Raw genomic sequence first — 22,728 nt, 5'->3', positions numbered from 1 at the left:
TCAACTGCCATCGAGTCAGTTTCAACTCATAGCAACCCCTCCTTGGTTTTCTGAGGCAGTATCTCTATGGGAACAGATTCCCAATCTTCCTTCTGAGGAGTGGCTGGTGGGTGTGAACCACCAATGATGCTGTATAAAGGTGAATTCTGGTCCTATAGTGGGAGTGAGCACTGAGTGGTGAAGAGGATGGTTTCTGGAGTCAGTCTGAATCTTGGCTCTACCTAACTCATTACTTACAATCTCTCTGTGCTGCTGTCCTTCATCTATACAGTGGGGATGATGATCCCCATCCCTACTTGTGGAGTTCTGTGGGGCAGTGGTTAAGCACTCAGCTGCTAACCAAAAGGTCAGCGGTTTGATCCCTACTTCACTGGTTTATTGTAAAGATTAAATGAGAAAATGCTTAGGAAGTGTCTGGAACAGTGCCTGACAGACTCTGCCTGTTAAGAGTTCTGTGTATGTTGGAGCAACCCAGGCCATATTTCAGATTTAAGAGGTTGAAGGAAGTCTCCACTTTATCCCCAGAACAGATGACTTTTAGCAGTCACTCACCCGTGAACTGGGATTGTCCAACACAACAAAAATGACAAAGATGTTAGCATTGCGGGCAGCCTGAACTGCTGCTAGGACTCTTTCTTTGCCTTCAAGGAAAAGACCACGTCCATCAGAGACCACCAGGAGGAGCTGAGAAGTTTCTATAGTAGAACATGAAAGGAAGGAAGAGAACAGAATAAACACCCATTTTTAACAACTCAAAACTACCCCAATTAAGACAAATTAGTATAGATTTCTCTGTACTACCCAAACCAAACATCTATGAACCTGACGTGTCTGGGTGCAAAGGGGGTCTTTGATTAGATCTATTGGTTAGAATGTGAGCCAGAGACAAGATTGTGAGGACAAAGGCATTCTAAGCTGCTGTCTATAAAGTAGGTATTCCCCAAAGTGCTTCAGGGAACATCAAATTATAACAACTTCACTCCAGAGCAGCATCTATGTCTATGTTGTGGTAGTGGTTGTTAGGTTTATGTCTATAAGCTACAAAAAAAAAAAAAAAAAAAAAAAACAGTACTGAGTAGTCCATTAGAAGAAAGTGCCCAAATCAGAAAACTGGAGTTGTGTCTTCTAACTTTTAGTCTCATGTAAGTTTCAGATTTTTGTCATTTCTTTGTACTTAATACCTGAAGTTAACTCATTTAAACAAAAATTTACATTAGAAAGGAATCATAAAAATAAAGCCAGCAAATAAAAAAACTTGTTTTAAACCATTTTCCTCTACAATGTTGCCACCTAAAGATTACAGTCCTGGGGGCTCTCACACTATTTATCTCAAGGTAGTTTAGCAAATGTTAAGAGCAGCGTCAATGACTTACTTCAAACAGGACATTTTTTCATGATGTAATCAGGACTAAGAGATTTTGAAAAACACTGGATAAAGAATTGGCGTGTGTAGCAGTTATGAGTCAACTTGGCTGGGCCTGGTTGAGTGGCTGGGCAGCTGGATGGAGTTATTCCCCATGGTGAGATTGGTAATCAACTCCATGGTGGAATCTACTGGAGCAGCTGAGTAGCTGCTTTAGGGATGTGGTCTGCTTCCAGTATAGAAGCAGCACCTTTGAGGAACGTCTCTAGCTTTTGGCATGTTTGATTCCTGCTTGTAGCTAAGTCACTGTTCAGCAGCCTGCCATGTTGTCTGCCGATCTTGGGACTGTTAATGGACTTGACTTAGTGGCCTGCCGTATGGTTTGGTAATTTTGGAACTATGCCATTTCACTTGTTGATCTTGGATTTGTCAGCCTCAGTAGCCAGCAGCTGCCTGAGTGAAAAGATGCTTCCAGCTTCAGTGGGCCAGGAGCAAGATGCAGAGCTGAAGCCCAAGGTCAAGGGGCCTTCACCGAGCCCCTAGAGCTGGCACTTTGAACTCAGGCATCTATCTTCCTAAACAGTAAGAGAATAAATCCCTGTTTGTTAAAGCCCCCATTTGTGGTATTTTCTGTTAGAGCAGCATGAAAAACCATAACAGTGTGTTTTAAGCCATAAATCTATTATGGCTGGATTATCTGGTTTTATATTATGTTCTTCTCTGCTTTCCTCTCTTACAAAAATAACACAGGACAGTATACTTGTTTGTACATACTTCATTCCTTTCTTTCACAACTCTGAACTTAATCTGGCACAGACTTAATTTTGACTCACAGTAACCCTTTAGGACAGAGCACAACTGCCTGATAAAGTTTCCAAGGCTATACATTTTTTCAGATGCAAAGTGCCCCATCTTTCTCCCATCAGCTGGTGGGTTTGAACCACTGACCTGCTGGTTAGAAGCCAAATGCTTTAACCACTACACCACCAAAGCTTCTCTATCAAATATATACTAGCTAATTACAAACTAGTTAATTAATGCCTAATTTCCACAGATTATTAGCCTCAAGAATATGTACCTAATAAAAAGTTTGGAATGAATGATTGAGTAGTAAAAATTTCATTGATGCTGAATACCTTGCCATCTCCTGTTTGTCTTTAATTAAAAACTGGTAGCAGTACAGTGGGATGAGGCAAACAGCCCAGGAATACAGACAACAGGAAAACACTTTATTAGCAACGAGGAAGGAATGCAGCTCACCTGGACTGATGTTCTGTGAGAGCTGCTGCGCAGCTGCAAACATGGTGGCTGAGGACTCTAGAAACTAAACCAGAGCCAGAAACAGACAATTAGGAAACTCTTTAATTCTCTCCTTGTTGTCACAGAGACAGAAATTACTTCTGACCCTTGAATGATTTTCACATAATCATCTCAAGACTATAGACAATTCAAGCTGTCCCTCCAGGCTACCTGCATGAAGGACGGAAGAGCCTTGTGTTGCCTGGCATTTAACCCTTGGCACTGGCATTCTGCAGCACAGACGAGACATATTTCCGGCATATATCCCACTTGTGCTCTGCAAGCCATCCCAAAGGAAAAGAATACTGCCCCAGGTGGGTGAGAACTCAATAACCTCCAAATGAGCCAAACTGCTGTCTTCTTTCAAGAAAAGAAAATATTTAAGTAAATAAAGCCAGTAAGAAAATCAAAATGTCCACTATGACCACCCAAAGAAAGGAGGCTAAATTAGAGCTGGAATCAGGAGGACAGAATTGTACCCCAGGCTCTTTTATGTCATCCTAAGCAAGTTCTTGGCTTTATTTCACATCATTTCTTCTCTAGACTAAATGGGGAAGAGAAATCCTCCTTGATCCACTAATAAGGGTATTAGGAGGTGGGTTTGTCTTTGCAAAATGTTCTAGGTGGCTCAGAAAAACAGGGAGTCTGATAATCAGTGATGCAAAATCAAATGCTTTTTGAAGAACTAAAAAAAAGAGACAACACTTTTTTAATAATAGATGCCAAGGAAGTTTCTATTCCAGTGGATCTTAGGCTGCAGTTTTAGGAATAGTCTGTTTTGTAAATTTTCCTTAAGACCATAGTGGGGGTGGGGAGAGTGCTAAAATTATTTCTCTTATACATCTCTTATACAGCTAAAGAATAATTACGTAGAACACATTTTGTCAGTATACCTGGGCAATCTTGGTTTTCTTCTGCTGGAATTTGCAAAACCGTAGAATCTGGGATCCCGAGTGATCACTGAACTGTTCATGGAATGGGTGTAACAGTTTTACAGACTCTCCAAAACTTGGGGGGCAAAAAACAAATACAATAGGAATTATTTTTTTCATGTGATCAAAATATTAAAAAAGCAGGGTTGGGAAAAGGTTTTTCACAGGATTAAAAGGCTCCCCTACCTGCACACTGCAATCTGACCCACTTCCAGGAGCGTTAGAGCATTTCCAATTACCGCCAAAGATTCAAACGCAAGCTGTGAAATAGAAGGTTGCAGGCTGAAGGAATTAGGACATCCTTTAGAGGATGCTAACCCAGTGCTCTCAACCTTTTTCCCATCAAGATTCCCCCAGAAAACATTTTATGTCGCACAGGGGAATAACCAACAAGGCTATTCACCACCAACCCAGCAGCTCTGGAGATCTGATTTGTAGTCTACTACCACAAATGTAGAAAACTCGAATCCATTTGAGTGCCCTTCCATATTCTGGTAGGAAAGATCTCTAGTATCATCCAATAAGAGTGAGACTGGAAAATTTGGTCCATAAATCAATATTTTTCTTTCCTTTTTAAATCTGCATAAAAAGTAACCTCTTCTAGGCATAAACAAATTTAAGACCAATCTAAAAATCATATATAGTAACATCAGGCTAAAGAATGATAATAAAAAACTTCATGACCACCTTCATAATCACAGCATTGTTTTAGATTTTAAACTTATCAAAAAAGAGATAATGACAACAATAATGGTGATGACAATAATTGTAGCAACTAACATCTACCAATACATACCAAGTGCTAAGCACCTTAGTGCTCCACTTGTATTATCTCATTTAAAATTCCCTTAAGAACTCTGTGAGTATAAGGTAGGCATTACCATAATCCTCATTTTTCTGAAAAAGAAACGGACACTTCAGAAGTAAATAAACTGCCCAAAGTTATAGAGAATTAAGTGGAGGGGCTGGAAATTGAACACAGGCTCAGAGGTTATAATCTAACCTTTTCCAAATGAACATATAAATTGTAGGCTGCTCATTGGCTTATGTTAGATAACAGCATCATTGCAAGGAACAGCAAATACTGTGCAGTGCTATAATGGTGGATTATAAGTAATCCTAATCAGGCTCCTAAACCTTATTAATAGTGATGGAACACTAACTCCAAATCGTACCAAAAAACACACAAAAACCTAAAATAACACTAACATACAGTGTTCACCACCACTAGTCAGTCAGTTTGTCATACTGTGGTGGCATCCACATTGCTGTGAGGCTGGAGCCTATGCCACTGGTATTTCAAATACCAGCAGGGTCACCCATGGTGGCCAGGTTTCAGTGGAGCTTCCAGACAAAGACAGACTCGGAAGAAGGAAGGAGCCATCCACTTCTCAAAAAACTGGCCACTGAAAACCTTATGAATAACAGTAAAACAAAGTCTGATGTAATGCTGAAAGGTAAGCCCCTCAGGTTGGAAGGCACTCAAAATAAGACTGGGGAAGAGCTGCCTCCTCAAAGTAGAGTTGACTTTAATGATGTGGATGTTATAAAGCTTTTGGGACCTCCATTTGCTGATGGGGCATGACTCAAAATGGGAAGAAATAGCTGCAAACATTCACTAATAACTGGACATGGAATGCATGAAGTATTAATCTAGGAAAATTGGAATTTGTCAAAAATGAAATGGAACAGATAAAGATAGATATCCTAATCATTAAAGAGCTGAAATGTTAGCCATTTTGAATTAGACAATAATGATCTACTCTGCTGGAAATGAAAGACTGAAGAGGAATGGCATTGCATTCACTATCAGAAAGAACATTTCAAGATTCATCCTGAAGTACACTGCTGTCAATGATAGGATAATACCCGTATACCTACAAGGAAGACTGGTTAATACTGCTGTTACTCAAATTTATGCACCAACCACTAAAGCCAAAGATGAGGATACTGAAGATTTTTACCAACTTCTGCAATCTGAAATTAACCAAACATGCAATCAAGATGTATTGATGGTAATTACTGGTAACCGGAATGAGAAAGCTGGAAACAAAGAAGAATCATCAGTAGCTGGAAAAGATGGACTTGGTAATAGAAATGATGCCAGAGATCACATGACAGAATTTTGTAAGACCAATGATTTATTCATTGGACATACCTTTTTTTAACAACACAAACAGCAGCTGTACACATGGACCCCACCAGATGGAATACAGAGAAATCAGATCGACTACATCTGTGGAAAGAGGCAATGGAGAAGCTCCATATCAGTTGAAAGTAGGGTAAGGAATGATTATGGAACAGACCATTTATTGCTCATACTCAAGTTCAAGTTGAAGTTGAAGAAAATGAAAATAAGTCCATGAGAGCCAAAATACAACCTTGATTATATCCCACCTGGATTTGGAGACCATCCAAGGAACAGATCTGACACACTGAATACCAGTGACCAAAGACCAGATGAGTTGTGGGATGACATCAAAAATATCATACATGAAGAAAGCAAATGGTTGTTAAAAAGACAATAAAGGAGGAAAAGACCAAAATGGATGTCAGAAAAGACTTTGAAACTTGCTCTTGAACACAGTGAATGGAAGAAATGCTGAAACATATTAGAAGAGATGTTGAATAGAAGATTTCAAAGGGCATCTCAAGAAGACGAAGTCAAGCATTATAATGAAATGTGCAAAGACCTGGAATTGGAAAACAAAAAGGGAAAAATATGCTTGGCATTTCTCAAGCTGAAAGAACTGAAGAAAAAAATTGAAGCAAAATATTGAATGATGCAGGAAGCATCAAAAGAAGATGGAAGGAACACACAGAGTCACTGTATCAAAAAGCACTTGTGACATTCAACCATTTCAGGAAGTAGCATATGATTAAGAATCAATGGTACCAAAGAAAGTAGTCCAAGCTACACTGAAAGAATTGGCAAAAAAAAGCAAGGCTCCAGGAATTGAAGAAATACCCACTAAGATGTTTCAACAAATGCATGCAGCCTGGAGGCACTTACTCGTTTATGCCAAGAAATTTGGAAGACAGCAACCTGGCCAACTGACTGGAAGAGATCCGTATTTGTGCCCATTCCAAAGAAAGGTGATCCAACAGAATGTGGACATTATGGAACAATATCATTAATATCACATGAAAATGAAATTTTGCTGAAGATAATTCAAAAACAATTGCAGCATGCACGGACAGGTTGAACTATTAGATATGTCTATGCAGGGGGGAACGTGCTCATGACCACGTATAAGGTTGGCAGACAATGTTCCTACAAGTATATTTGTAAAGGGACAAGGCTGTAATCACTTGTTGGCCACAGCCAGCTACCCAGAGGGAGCGAGCAGTTGGAAGTGTGGGCTCAGGACCACGGTCACAGGGGACATCAGGCTCAACTGGCGTAACATATTACACAAAAATACCGTTCCACATCCTACTTTGGCAAGTAGCAAACTGGGATCTTAAAAGCTTGCAAGCAGCCATCTAGATGCAATGATGGATCTCTCCTCATCCAAAGCAAAGAATAATAAACCAGATGCACAGAAACAATTAGTCCAAGTGACTGGTACACCATGTGATCCTCAGCCTATATGACTATGAGACCAGAACTAGATGGTGCCCGACTACCATCAACCAGTTGGATGGGAATCTATGTAGGAGATTCTGGATAGAGTGGGAGAACAATGTAGAACAAAACTCAAAATCATTTAAAGAAAAAAAAAAAAAAATGACCAGGTTTGCTGGTCTGCTAGAGCCTGGTGGAACCCCTGAGACTATGGCCCCTAGCTGCCCTTTAGGTGTGGAATCGAACCCACTCCTGTGGCTTCCAGCCAAACAAAAAACAGGCGTATGAGCTCAACACTACACACTAGGTAGAGACACTCCTTGGAGAAATCAATCAAGGAAGAATAGAAGGGCTGTGTGTCCACAGGGAGATAGCTCGGAGGGCAGGAGAGTGCACATGGGAGGGAAGGACACAGGGAAGAGGTAACTATAGGGAGGTAGTGTGCATTATGAGAAACTGCAGTCAATGTCATGAGACAAAGTATGTGAAGCTGTATGGAAAATGAATTTGCTCTGTGAACTTTCACCCAAATCACAATAGCAGAGGAAAAAAAAAAAAAAAGTTGCAGCAGTATATTGATAGGGAACTTCCAGAAATGCAAGCTGGATTCAGAAGAGGATGTGGAATGAGGGATGTCACTGCTGATGTCACATGGACCTTGGTTGAAAGCAAAGAATACCAGAAAGATGTCTGTCTTTTATTGAATATGCAAAGGCATTAAACTGTGTGGATCATAACAAATTATGGGTAATTTTGTGAAGAATGGGAATTTCAGAACAGTTAATTATTCTCATGAGGAACCTGTACATAGACCAAGAGGCAGTCATTCGAACATTACAAGAGGGTACTGTTTGGTTTAAAATCAGGAAAGATTACACCATGGTTGTATCCTTTCACCAAATTTGTTCAATCTGTATGCTGAACAAATAATCTGAGAAGCTGGACTACATGAAGAAGAACACGACATCAGGAGTGGAGGAAGACTCATTAACAACCTGTGATACGGAGACAACACAACCTTTCTTGCTGCAAGTGAAGATGACTTAAAGCACTTACTGATGAAGATCAAAGACTACCGCCCTCCAGTATGGATTACACCTCAACATAAAGGCAACAAAAATCCTCACAACTGGACCAATAATAAATATCATGATAAATGAAGAAAAGACTGAAGTTGTCATGGATTTCATTTCACTTGGGTCCACAATCAACACCCATGGAAGGAGTAGTCAAGAAATCAGATAACATTTCACTGGACAAGTCTGCTACAAAAGACCTCTTTAAAATGCTGAAGAGCAAAGATGTAACTTTAAAGACTAAGGTGTACCTGACTCAAGCCATGATTTTTTCAATAGCTTTATATGCATGTGAAAGGTGGACAACGCATAAGGAATACCAAAGAAGAGTTGATGCCTTTGAATTGTGGGGATGGCAAAGAATAATGAAAATACCATGGTCTGCTAGAAAAATGAACAAATCTGTCCCAGAAGTGCAGCTGGAATGCTTAAAAGGGAGAATGGGTAGACTTCATCTGACCTACTTTGGTCATGCTGTCAAAAAGGACCAGTCCCTGGAAAAGCCTATCACACTTAGTAAAATGGAGTCAGAAAGGGGGAAGCCCCTCAACAAGATAGACTAACACAGTAGTGCAGTGATGGGTTCAGGCACAGCAAGGACTGTGAGGATGGTGCAGGACCAGGCAGTGTTTCCTTCTGTTCTACACAGGGTTGCTTTGAGTCAGAGCCAACTCGATGGCACCTAACAACAAGAAGATAGTGTTCACCAACACAGTTCAAAGCTTGATGCTGAGATGATGAGTGTAGTTCCCAGGGAAGGACCTTGGCAACACCACTCTCAGTGCTTGGGATGTGCACTGCCTCTTTAATGGCTCACTGAAAAAAGAACACTGAATGCAAGCCTTTGCCATTTTCATAAAAGTGAAATCCTCTTTGGACTTTTGAAAAGCAGGAGGTACCACTGTTATTTTTTTCATAGTCTTAAAAAATAGTTTAATAATGGGGCTGTATTTTGCATTTTATGGAAAATAAACATGTACTTTGTTCTGCAACTACACAATAGCATTACCAGAGTTAAGAAACAAAGCAATAATTTAAAAGGCCTGTAACAGTTAGGGAACAAATATTTGAGGAATCCTGAAACTGTCTCTCCTGAACGCTTTTTTAATTTTAATTCTTTTCAAAACATGGTGCCACGTTCTCAGAACAGGTGAATAGGTATTTCAAAGGTGTTTTTTTCTTTTTTGCCAAATCATATTTAAAACATTTAAGTTACCTATAAAAAATGGTTTGGCATTAATTTCTCATCAGATTGCTACTGTATTTCTCTACTTTACCTGTTTGGTATGGTTGTCTACCATGCTGGCAGAGTCATCGATGGCCAAACAAATCTGATACTGACGTTTACTGGGCTTAGTCCTTCGAAGCCAAATCTTGTCTTTCCGAAATTGACTGGCAATATATGGAATGACCTTCCGCATGTTCAGACGTTTCCCAGTTCGATAGTCTCCTCTATTAAATTTACCCACAAAGAAGCAAAGATCAGTTAAAAAAACATTAATAATACCTTGTAAGCATAATCAAATAACCAGCAACCTGGCATAATAAGTGTTACCATCCACTTAGATCAAGAATCAGTCAGAAAAACTGGACACGTGTGTGGTGATAGTACCAGAAGAAACCAAACGCACTGCTGTCGAGTTCGATCCGACTCACAGAGACCCCTCCTTGGGTTTCTGAGGCAGTATCACTACGGAAGTAGAATGCCCAACCCTCCTTCCGAGGAGTGGCTGGTGGGTTTGAACTGTCAGCCTTCTGGTTAGCAGCCAAATGCCTTAGGCACTACACTATCAGTGCCTCCAGAAAAGCTAAGACAATAAAAACTTCAGAAAAACATGTCTGCATTAGTATTACATCTTGGATTCTCTTTTCTGTTCTAAAACAATGATTCTACACACATATTTGAAAAGACCGAGGTGATTAGCACATGCAGCAAGTACACTCTGAAGATGTATGGGAAGAGTCTGCCAATTTCCCATCAGGTATTAATGAATAAAAGAAACTTCATATATACCAAAAGTCACAGAAATGTTTGTGGTAGAAATAACAAGACAAAAACAGGGCGAGGAACACTATACTGGTGCCTCTGTGGCAGAGGTGGCAACACAGAATCTAGTACTATAAATGATTAGGTACTAAGCTTGGCAGAACTGGCAACACCGTGATCTTTTCAAGGCACTGTGAGTGTGCTCATTGGAGAAGGCTTACTTCAGCTTGGCTGCCTGAGTAGGCTCTAAAATGAGACGAAGCTGTTCACACAATTGTTGTGAAAGAGGCGCAGTTAAGGCCAGATAACTCTGCCACATCTCAGCTGCAGCCTTCTCCTGTGACAACAACAAAAATACAAGTTAATCTTATAATATCAGGGCAAACCAAAGTCATTACACCAATATGAGAGCCTCAAAAAGCTGATGCGAAATGGATGCTGTAAAGTGCTTCCACAAGTCATTTTCTACTCCTTTGCGTCAAACCCTCATCTTGGTGTTAAAACCACACCCCACATTTCCAAGTGATAAGGAATGAAACAACATACAGTAAAATATTAGAACTCCTGACAAAATAAATGCTTTATTTACATTTTCTACAAAGAGTACAATAAATCTAGTAAGTCAAATAGGGAGGGAGATGTGAATGGGTAATTTATAGATCCAGCCACTTAATCATGATGCCACAGAGCCAAGTTTCCAAAAGCAAAGTTGACAAGTGAGTGCAATTAGTTTGAGTAACAACTCAATTGTGTGCTTATTTCCTGGTCACAATTTTTCTGCCAGCTGTGGTGGAGCAATCAATACACATATTCTACATACATTCTACAGGTTTATTAGGATAAACTACACCCTGCCCTCTTTTCTCCTCTTCAGATCTGCCTTCAGCTCCACTCTTAATTTTTCTGGTTAATCTACACACTTTGTGAAAGTCAGCCAACCATGATCCAGGTGGCCTGATCTGAGGAGGATACAGGACAAACTTCTTTTTTTTCATTTATTCAAGCAAATTTTTAATTTTTTAAAAATTTTTACAGTGTTCCTTCCCCTTCCCTCCCACCCCCATAACCAACAGAGGACAGACTTTTGCTGCTTTCTCCTCCTCCCTTAAGTGGCTGTCTGGTTTTCCAATCCGTCACACATCTATTCTCACATCCATTACAACCATTGTAAGAGCCAGCAACAAAAGTTAAAGGAACTAAACACATCAGGCTCTGTTTTAATTAAGCTACAGATGTAGAGATAAAGCAGCAGAAAGCTATGGTAGATTCAGGCTGTAGGGTTTTAATTATGTTCTCCATATACCCACATCTAAGAACCTCAGTTTATCTTTTTTTTTTTTTTTTTTTAAAAAAAAAAAGCTATTTTATGAAAAACCAGTGACTTACTTCTTCTAGGTTTCCAGATTCATGTGGCTGCCATGTCTCCAGCTGTCTTTCCAACTCTTGCCTTAGCTTACTGGCATCTTTTAAAAAAGGCTAAGAAGAGTAAGTCACAGATGAGATGGGGCCCAAATTGGTGTCGCCCACTCAGCATCACTGGCTGTTTCCTTCCCCATGGGGTGAGTCCCAAGTATATAGCCAAATGCTTAGAACTTCGACAAATTTAATGTCACAAAGAGAAGATGCCAGAGAACCATTCTTCTTCTCATGGAGAAACAATATGAGTAAAGCAAACCTCTTATATGTAATAAATCACCCCAGCAAAACAAAAACAAACAAAATACTCATGAAGACATAAATACTGTTCTTTGATTAATCCAGACTGCCACAGTTAAACTACTAGGGCAAAGAACTTAGTTATATTGCTCTTCCTAAATGCTGGTATTACTTAACCATTATAAACAGTTAATTTTCATCAAGACTCCACACACAAGAACAGTCTCCAGCAAAATGAGTGGATATAAGAATGGGATGCCAGGGGACCAGCTGCATCAGGACACTGACCACCCCTCACTGCATACCTAGGGTTTGTGGGAACAGTGTCATCTGCTTAGAGAACACCTGTTACACCATAACTCATTTTTTTAAAACCCCACTGCCATAAAGCCAATTCCAACTCATGGTAACCCTACAGGACAGCAGACCTGCCCAATAGTACTCCTAAAAATTCTGATAAGGACATTATGCCCTGCAACAACTAGATGGTTGACAAAATTCTAAACAAAAAGGTTTAAAAAGCAATTTAAAATTATATTTTGTCAACTTATTGAAGCAGTAATTGTGTAAGTTCTAGTACCTGGGGAACCATGTCCATCAAGAACTGATGGGCTGTATGAATGGTCGAGTCTCTGCTTCTCTCAGGTTTCTCATTCTCTGTCTCCCTGAAGGATTTGTCTGTCCTGGAGTCTTGGTCTTCCTCTGTTTTAATGGTTTGGATCTCCATCTCCATCTCATCAAAGCCTATTTCATACATATATATAGTTTTACTTACTATAACATTAACATAAAAACCAAGTCTTCTCTATTTCCTGTCAGTCTTAGTCAATTGGTAACTGATCAAACTGCGTGCTTACTACCTAATATATTTTCCACAGTGATTCTACATGTTTCCTTAAGACAGCCATTGCTGATCCTTACTCCCTTAGCTCTCTCTCCTCCTCACCCTCATGTGGAGCTGAAGATAGATCTGAGGAGGAGAAAAGAGGGCAGGGTGTAGTTTATCCTAATAAACCTGTACAATAAGCCTATGATTCTTTAAGCTATGTGAATACATAAAAATAAAAACTAACAAATAAAACTATAGGTCCATTTTATGAATAATGAAACTGAGTCAAAGAAAAGATAAATAATTCACCTCAGTCTATGAGGCAAAGTCAGTAAGAGGCAAAGCCTGGATTTGAATCTGGGGCTAACCACAGAGCTATTTCCCTTGTCACAGAATGGCAGATGGCCAACTGTGTCAATACCCCTGAGAGAGAAGAATGGGACAGAAGAAAAAGCCTTTGAATTTGGCAAGTATTTTTTGCATTTACATCAATGAAAATAAGGCTAATTTTTAGAGTGTTGAATTCATGTCTATTTCTCTAATAAACCGCCTAGTAATAGCATTTGATCAACTATGAAACAGAAACTGGATATAAGATGTTTTGTTACTTTCCACATACATTTTCCCCATCCTATTTCTTTTAATATTTTATGCTAATACTTTGTATACTTTTATGTAACAGAAAACATTTTCTTTAAGAATATATTTCTAATCATAAAGAATGTATCTTCTTATCACAGCTGGGATAAATGTACTATTCTGTTTTCTTCTATGTATTTTACAAAGACTGATGGATTTTGTCTGAAACTCAAGTTTCAGAAGCTTCCTCGAAGGATGGAGTCTAGCAATACCACTCTAATGCCTGCTACTCCACACTTTTGTGCTTCTACACAAAAGCAGTGAACTCTGATACTCTGTTTAGATTAAAAGAAAACACTAAGACTTGTAATCACTAGAATGAAATACACCTAAGCCCTGGGTTAGGACAGACAAGACAGACTACAGGACAAGAGAACTGACTTCTTTAGGTCTGAGCTAGGAGGGATTCGTTGAGCAGTAGGACTCACCAGGGCCAGCTGTGGTCCTGGGTTTGACCTCCTCTGGCTTCAGCTGCTCTGAGTCTACTGCTTTGAGCTCCTCCTGTTCCTGTAAGTCCATGAGGGCATCCTCTATCTCCTCCTCTTCCTGATCCTTGCTGGGAGCTTTTGTAGACTGCTGCTGCTCCTTGCTGGCCACATCTGCCAAGAAAACACACATACAACTTAGGTCTTTGCAGAAAAAAGTAATGATGGGTGAGCTAAGGTTTCTGTCATTTCTAGTTCCCAATATTCTACTACTGCCAGTTCTGCCACTGACCAGTGAGGTGGCTTGGACAATGCTTGGCTTGTTTGCCCAAGATTTCCATTGACCAACTGATATAACTGCCCATTCCCTAACTTCCACAGAAGGTAAGAGGATAAAGTGTAATATAAATGTGACAGGATTACAGAAATAGGATGATTAACTGGGTATTGTTATGGCCAAAAGAGTGAACCAGAGTAAACAGTCTGGGAACATGACTAAGAGCAGTTAAAGAACAGTATCCTCCATTACCAACCTGTGAATCCTAGCTTTGTGGTCTTAGACAAGTTCTTACACTGCTTTGGCTTAAGTGTGCCTCTCTGCAAAACTGAGACAGTCTAGCTCACAAGATTACTGGAGGAATTACAAATTCAGAAAGCAAGGGCTCAGCACAGTTTTTGTCACAATGTAAAAGCTCAACATGGTAGCTATTATAATTGTTGCTTGTATTTTTTTAAAAAGTGGAAAGGGGAAAGGAAAAAAGTAATCCCTCTATATGAGGTTGATATTATCAACAAACCTTTACATATGAGGAATGAAACTGTGCAAAGTCATCAAGAGAACTAGGAAGGCAGACTGACTGACAACTACTACTTATCTTCTTGCACTGACATTTTTTTTGAAGGCTGGCAGTTCAAACCCACCAGCCTCTCCTTGGAAGGAAGACTGGGCGATCCACTTCCATAGTAATACCACCTCGGAATCCCAAGGAGGGGTCGCTATGAGTTGGATCCGATTCGATGGTAGAAAGTTTGGTTTTTGGTTTCACTTACAGGGAAAAACAAAATGTTTCATGTATATAGCTCCTGCCCCTTCAGAGACTCACTTGGAGGTGACTATGAAGAAATGTCTAGTACTAAGGAACCCAGAGATTGGTACTGGGTTTGGATGTGGCCAACTAGTAAAACCAAATCCCTTGAGCATTTACACTTTGATATGGATACTTCAAGGGTGGGTGGTGTAGTGATTAAGGCATTTGGTTGCTAATCAAAAGGTCAGCGGTTTGAACCCACCAGCTGCTCTGCAGAAGAAAGATGAGGCAGTCTGTTTCTGTAAAGATTTAAAGCACTGGAAACCCAATGAGGGTCACGATGAGTCAGAATCAACTTCATGGCAGTTAGTTTGGTTTTTGGTTTTATGGATACTTCATAGCAAAACCAAATTGTATTTCTGCATATATCTTATTAGAAAATAATTTAAAAACCCACTTCCTCTCGCTCCTATTAAGAAAGTCTGTAATAATGTCCCGCAGGCACATAATCACACTGCATAGTACCATAGGTCTGTGTGTCGTAAGAGTCACTCCCTTGCTGAATGTGCTCAAATGCATCCGCTTCCTCCACCTGGGCCTGGGGCTGGGCTGGGCCCTGCTCAGCATGGCTCTCTGAATCCACGGTCTTCAGCCTCTTATGCACATGCTCATTGTGATCACCCATGGAGCGCTCATTGTCAGCCTGCCCAGGTTTTCTCTTAAAACTCTGTGGGCAATATAAGGAAACTCTTCAGAGCCTTGTCTCTGGTAGCAAAAGACTAAAGATAACCTGGTGTCCATCCATCAGGGACTGGTCAAATAAATTAGATATAGTCATTAAAGTGGGTAATATAATTCAGCTATTAAAAAGAATGGCACAGATCTATAATCACACAAAACAATCTCCATGGCATACTTTTATGTCTGAAATAAAGGCAAGAAAGGAAAGAAACACACACTCACACACATATGTACATACACATTTACATTCACACATATGTTACATATGCAGGAAATATCGCTAGAAGAAAACCCAGAGAACTGGTAACATCAATTTGCACTGGCAGGTTTCTTTGGGTGGCTGGGGGACAGGGGTGTGAGGGAGGATTTTCAGCAAACAAGTTTTAACACACTAAGCTTGTATCATATGCACAAATTAACACCATTCAAAAAACTTAAGTTTTAAAAAGCAGAACACTATGGGCAGTGAAGAGACTAAGACTGGTGGTGCCAGGCAGCAGCACAGAGCTCCTGGCTCATGGGCTCTGTAACAGGAACATGGGACTGCAGGAAGTAAGTCCCAGAGATGGGTTCTGAGAAAAGCCCCCAAAGTCTGGTTCTGCTCACTAAGGCTACCTGCCTGGTGGGATAGGAAAGGCCAGAAGGTTGGCATTTTTATCACTATCTTTGCAGCATCTGTTTCTACACACAGCCTTCATCAATTTTAGCTGAGAGTGACGAACCTGCGTGTTTTTCCTGGTGTGCTTCTGAGAGGCCAACCGAGCAATGAAGTTGGATTCATGGCCTTCCGCCTGGTTTGCATCTGCAGCTCCACTCCCATGTTCCTATGAAATGCCAACCAAAGAAAATGAGGGTGGAGAAAGGTAATCCAAGCACCTGGTTACTGTGCCACATGGCTCCCAACTTCTCCCACCATTACTTTCATCTCAGAGTCACATGACCATGCCTGCCTACCCATTTGCTGTGGAACTCCAGCACGGTCAAGACCTGGCCTGTGGGCAGACACAGCAAACCTGGGTGGAGAGCTTGGGCTACAGTACCCACTTGGGTGCCCTTGCTTTCCACAGCTGATTAGTTTCTGTTAACAAAAGTGTAATGGCTTGTTGGAAGACAGGACAGACCTCAATTTGAAACCAAGCTTCATTATCAACCAGTACACTCTTAAGATTTTCACTTACCTTAATCTTATTTTCCTCAAATATAAAATGAAAAAAAAACAGTAACAATATCATCTATTCCATAAAGCTTCGTGAGAACTTATTGAAGCAATGAAAATGCTTAGCATTTAATAGCTGCTCAATAAACGGTGATGGCATTGGTAGAAGTATAAAAACCAAACCTACTGCCACTGAGTCAACTCCAACTCACAGTAACCCCGTAAGACAGAACAGAACTGCCCCACAAGGTTTCTAAGGCTGTAAATCTTTATGGAAGCAGACTGCCACATCTTTCTCCCATGGAGAGGCTGGTGGGTTCAAACTGTTGACCTTTTGGTCAGCAGCTGAACCCTTAACACTGCATCACCAGGGTTCCTTAGAGGCTGTGAGTTACTCAGAGCCATTGCTGTCACTAGCAGTTCTGTAACTGCACATGCTTTCAGTAACATTCCAGCGGCCTGAATTGTGGGTGTATACACAACACACCAGGTAAAGGGGCAGAGAAGTGCTGGGAAAAGGAAAGCACTAGGAAAGGCGTAGAGCCACAAGAAGCCTACATTCTTTCTCCCATCCCTTGGAAGCTTTCTGAAAAATAGCTCTCGATGTGAACCTGGGTCAAGCTATCAGTCTAGTATAACTATTTCTTATAAGGCACATCATTTACATACTACCTATAGCACACAGTCTATGATTTGTCCTGGGAGGCATACAAAAAAGGTATCAATCATTTATCAAAAAACAGAAGGTAATCTTTTAGATGTCAGGAACAAAATAAATAAACAAAAAATTCTATACATAGTAAACCCAACCCATGGCTGTCAAGTCAATTCTGATTTATAGTGACACTCCAGTACAGAAAAGAACTGCCCCACAGGGTTTACAAAGCTGTAGATCTTTACAGAAGCAGATTTCATCTTTCTCTTGCAGACAGCTGGTGGGTTCAAACCACCAACCTTTCAGTTAATAGGCAAACACTTAACCACTGTGTCACCAGGGCTCCTTAACCTATAAACCAACCACTGTTAAACAGAATATAACTTCAAAGAAAAGAGACCCTCAAAAGAGGCCGCTGGCCCAGCATGGAGGACTAATCACCTCCTTCCCCTTTTCCTTCTCAGGTGCGGCCCCGGCCAGCTCCACGGCCTGCTCGCTCTGCACGTTCTCTTCTCCGGTCTGCCCGCAGCACTCATGCTCTTTCCTTTCTGGAGCCTCAGGCACCTGCTCCTCTGCATCAGGGTCCTCCTCTTCTATTTCCTGCTTGTTCGGGGAAATCAAACACAGCTTTGAATGCTGGGAGAAGGGCATGAATTGGGGCCTGCACAGGACTCTTTATCTAGAGCTGTTTCGGGGAGGGGATCAGGCAGAGAGGGCCATATGTGAAGCCTCAGAACTCCTCATCAGAATCTCCAGGTGATGGAGAAGTAGCCTAACAGAAATGCTAGTGGGACAAGGTAATTCTCCTCCTCGTTATAATTTTTGAGATTAAGACAAACCAGACTCCCATAATACCTGAGGCTGAAGACCTTGGTCAGCAGGTGTGCCATTTTCTAAGCTATCTGCATTTGCATCTTTGTCCTTTTGCTCTGCAGGCTGCTCTTCCTCCTCGAGGTTTTCTTCGGTATGTTCAGCAGTATCTTTGTCCTGGTCATCAGCTCCAATGTCCATCTCTTCCTCCCCTTCCACCTTGTCATCTTCACTGGGGCCTTCCTCAGGCTCATGCTGATCTTGACCTTCACTCTGTTCAGCCTCAGCTTCTTCGTTTATTTCCTCAGCTTCATGACCTGCTTCTTCTGTATTCATTGGCTTTTCTTTTATCTCCAAAGGATTCTCTTCTGGACAGATACAACAAAAAGAAGGAAAAGACAATTTTAAAAGCCAGCAATGTAATCTCTTAAGTGAGTTACACAAGTGATTTGTTACTATTATTCTCCAAACCAGGGGCTGGCCAAGTATTGCCCGCAGGCCATATCTGGTGCTCTGTTTTTTTCTGTGAATAGAATCTCATCAGCACACAACCGCGTCCATGTTTACATATTAGCTACCGCTGCTTCCACACAGTACAACAGCAGAATTGAGTAGCTGTGTCAGAGACCTGATGGCTGGCAAAGCCTGAAGTATTTATCCACCTCTTTACAGAAAAAAATTGTCTACCCTTGTTCTAAACCATGTCATAAAAAAAGTAAACAGAAAAAAAAAAAAAAAAGCAACTGTAAAACAATAAACCACACGACAGAAAATAATTTAACTAAAGATAGAAAATGATAGTCTAATTTCAATTATCACTGCAAATAATCAGGGGCATCTTATTGCCTAGAGAAAATAGAACCTACTCTTCTGGATCCTTCAGAAATCAAAGTTACTTTCTGAGCAAATAATTCTTTAAAATAACTGCTCCTTAGTTTATTTACACAATTAAAATAGTTCTGAAAGTTTTCCCAGGGCAGAAAGCTTATTACACTCTAAGTGGATTTTAATTTTAAGTATATACACTCGTTTGCTTGTTTAATTGAAGGTTGAAGTTAATGTCTTATGGAAGTAAATAAAATATACTGGCATGAGTCTCCAAAATTAAAAGGTAATGAAATGGCACATCAGAAGCAACAAAGTATAGTATGTTTAAAAAGTATACTATAAATCCCAGAGGGGAGACTGTTCTAAGCATAAGAAAAACCTGTATCAGCTCTCGTGGCGTAGTGCCTGAGGCATTTGACTGCTAATCAGAAGGCTGGCAGTTCAAACCCAACAGCCACTTCTCAGAAAGAAGATTGGGCAATCTACTTCTGTAAAGAACCCCAAGGACGGGTTGCTATGAGTTGGAGTCAACTCGACGGCAATGAGTTTGGTTTGTTTTTTTATATCAAATCATTAACCCAATAGTTCTGGTTAAACAGTAAACATAGACAAATTTATTTTTAATTACTAAATAATTCAAATATGGAAAAATTCTTTTTATATAAAAGATGATTTCCATGTACCTACCCCCTTAATTTAACAGATGTTAATATTTTACCATATTTACATCCAATTTCTGTCATGTTCTTAAGAAATAAATGGTTCCAGATTGCAGTTGCCTGGAGGCCGGAAGCCCTCCTCCCTTCCGACCTCCTCCAAGGTCACCATAACCAGAAGTTGTGTACTACTCCTTTGCATGTTTTTATACATTTGATGTAGCCATAAATAATATATAGTGTTGTCTCTTGTACTAAATTTTTATATAAATGGGATCTCTTATTTATGACCTCCTTAACATAGTGTTTTTTTGTTTTTCTAAAAATTTTAAAGAGCTTTTCCAAATATGTAACTTGGATACACTGAGCTAAGCACAGTTACGCTCTAGCTCCAACCTTTCTGTCTAGTTAACCACCACGAAGGTGAGCCCTCTATCACAGGGGCATCTCCTACAAACTGCTTCCAACTAATACCATGTGGCAATCCCTCAGACAGTCATGTGCCTAAAGAATGGGTGAGTGTGCCACTAGATTACTATGGGCCATATGATGCTCTTAGGATTATTCAGTTTCATGCCCCATTACAATGACTTCATATTCCAGAAAAAATATACAACTTAAGAACAACATCTGCAATAAGTGAAACATTTAAGGCTAACTAAATCCTTAAAACCCCATTACTAGGCCCCATATGAGGCCTATGTAAACACAGATTGTACCATGTTCACATCAACCCCTGTAACGGCTATAGAAGACTGAGGTGTTTGTGTGATGAGGTACCACCAGGACACAGCAGTGCCAAACACAGGGAAGAAACAAGAGTAGTGAGAGATACCTGCTGTTATGAGCTTGAGGCCTACTCAGATGAAAAACTACAATATATTTTCTAAACTGTAAATGAGCTGACAAGATTTATCAGCTGGCCATGACAACTAGGCTAGCTGACAAGAAATCAGTTACTGCTCATTTTCAATGAGTTACAATTTGTCCTTTCAGGTTTCTGAAAGATGTACCTTCTCCATCTTCATTGTCTGTGTCCTCATCACCATTCTTGTTTTCATTATCCAGTTTCAAGTCATCTGGAAGGTCCAAAGCCTCAGGTTCTGGCAGTTTTTCCTGATTGCCATGGTAAGGGTCTACTTCATTCTCATCATATTCTCTCTTTGAGGAAAGAGAAAGAATAGGATAAAAGTAAAACTTTTTTTAAAAAAGTAACATTCTAATATTTAGCTCTGAGTAGTTACAGTATACTAAGTAAATACAATGTTTCTTCTCTAAATTACCACCACACATTAGTATTTTAGTAAAATTAAAAATATATATAAAAAAGAAAAAACAAAACTCACTGGCATTGAGTTGAATCCAACTCATAGTGACCCTGCCTTGGGTTTCCAAGGCACTATCTCTACAGCAATAGATTACCCAGTCTTCCTTCCAAGGACTGGCTGATAGGTTTGAACCGCCAGCCTTCTGGTTAACAGTCAAATGCCTTAGGCATTATGCTACTAGAGCTCCCTCCAAAAATATATATATGTACACACACATGCATATATATATATATTATACACACACACATGCACATATATGTATTTATAATTGTGATTTGGGTGGAAGTTTACAAATTGGTTTTCCATTCAATAATTCATATACAGTTTGTTTTTTGACCTTTCATGTTCATATTTAAAATTTTACTTTTTGTGCCAGTTCTCCAATAAGAAGTACTATGTCACTTCACCTCAAAAAAGAAACAGAAGCTTATGAGAAGAAATATAGAAAAGGATCTTGGGTTTTAGATTCTAAACTATACCATGAGTCCAAATAGCATGAAGACTCCACTTTGTCAGTAACTAATAGTAAGATATTTTATGTCCTGTTAAGAACCTCTTTTACACATTCCTGAATAGGGAACAGAATAATAATCCCTGAATAGAAAAAAAATGTAACTGGAGTCATGGCAGAGACAAATGTATGATTTATTGCTGGTTTTACTGATAGCGTCAATACTCATAATCAAGGCAAATACAATTCTCAGGAATATCAAGAAAACACCCGGTGGAATCTACATGAGGCTATTATGTACCTAACACCTAAGAGATGGTCTAAATATATCATAAATGGTACCATTTTCAAGTATTGATGCCAAATGAAAACAGGAGACAGCATGGTCTCTGCTCAGAGTCCAAGGCAGCCCTGCCACAAGGCCCTGTTTCATGAGACAAGATTCATATTGTCTTCTGCCTTGAGACACCCAGGAGCTGGGCAGTGCAGCAGCCCCAGCCTTGAACCAGGGGAGCAGACTGATATCAAATCTCATTACCTCATCTATTTGTTCATTAATTTTGTCTTGGCCTTGTTCACCATCATCAGCTTCTGTTGCTTCTTTTTCTTCTTTCTTATTTGGCTGTTTTTTATCTTTGTTTGAATTCCCAGCATTCAAATTGTCATCTTTGGCAACAAGTTCAGGATCTTCCTAAATGTCAGAGGATGAAACAACACAAAATCATCACACTCAATCACAGAAATTGATTTTACATAAGTAGACTCTGCCTAGTGCAGCCCTCAGACATATATAATTTCTGCCTTCTTGGTCTATCTCATGGAGGTATCCAGGTGACAGGGTGCAGCCCATAACCTAGAGAGAAGAGTCTCAGTCTGTCCAGATAGCAGCAGTGATGGCAGTGTGCCAACAATGGGATGGGTCTGATAATTCACTGTATTATGCTGGGCTGCTGTAGTCTTACACCTAATCCCACAGTCCCCTATGCTGGCAGCTGGAGGAGGTCAGCAGCCAACAGCAGACTCAACTCAGGCATCTGTACTGAGTCTTCTTAACCTCCCTCTTCAAACACACAAGGGATGGGCCAGGTCAGACTACTGTTTTACTCTAAAGACACAGAAGACAAAAGAAAATGGTATAGAAAAGAGTTCCTCAAGGAAAATCTAGGGGCAAATTTAAGGGCCCTAATATATGGCATAAACAGACTATACAATAGCCAAAAGATGGAAACAACCTAGGTGTCCATCAACTGAGGAATGGATAACCAAACTATGGTACATACACACAATGGAATACTATGCAA

At 40.1% G+C, this 22,728-nt stretch overlaps 1 protein-coding gene across 1 annotated transcript in view; it reads right to left on the bottom strand.

The window, feature by feature from the left end:
- MDN1 (midasin AAA ATPase 1) overlaps nt 1–22,728 on the bottom strand; it is a 229,787-nt gene that overhangs the window by 533 nt on the left and 206,526 nt on the right. Inside the window, exons 82-96 of the mRNA XM_007951423.1 lie at nt 21,966–22,118; nt 20,662–20,809; nt 18,210–18,532; nt 17,796–17,957; nt 16,266–16,367; nt 15,328–15,529; nt 13,778–13,948; nt 12,462–12,625; nt 11,612–11,701; nt 10,447–10,562; nt 9,516–9,690; nt 3,781–3,854; nt 3,556–3,670; nt 2,624–2,687; nt 553–695 (exon numbers count right to left, since the gene is read on the bottom strand). Of these exons, the coding sequence (XP_007949614.1) occupies nt 553–695; nt 2,624–2,687; nt 3,556–3,670; nt 3,781–3,854; nt 9,516–9,690; nt 10,447–10,562; nt 11,612–11,701; nt 12,462–12,625; nt 13,778–13,948; nt 15,328–15,529; nt 16,266–16,367; nt 17,796–17,957; nt 18,210–18,532; nt 20,662–20,809; nt 21,966–22,118 (2,202 nt within the window). The remainder of the gene's footprint in view (nt 1–552; nt 696–2,623; nt 2,688–3,555; nt 3,671–3,780; nt 3,855–9,515; nt 9,691–10,446; nt 10,563–11,611; nt 11,702–12,461; nt 12,626–13,777; nt 13,949–15,327; nt 15,530–16,265; nt 16,368–17,795; nt 17,958–18,209; nt 18,533–20,661; nt 20,810–21,965; nt 22,119–22,728) is intronic.

The sequence above is a fragment of the Orycteropus afer genome, unplaced genomic scaffold, assembly GCF_000298275.1.
Source record: "Orycteropus afer afer isolate SDZICR_OR568_19922 unplaced genomic scaffold, OryAfe1.0 scaffold00011, whole genome shotgun sequence".
Classification (NCBI taxonomy): domain Eukaryota; kingdom Metazoa; phylum Chordata; class Mammalia; order Tubulidentata; family Orycteropodidae; genus Orycteropus; species Orycteropus afer.
Note: the sequence above shows the minus strand (reverse complement) of the source record. Positions and strands in the feature narration are given on the sequence as shown.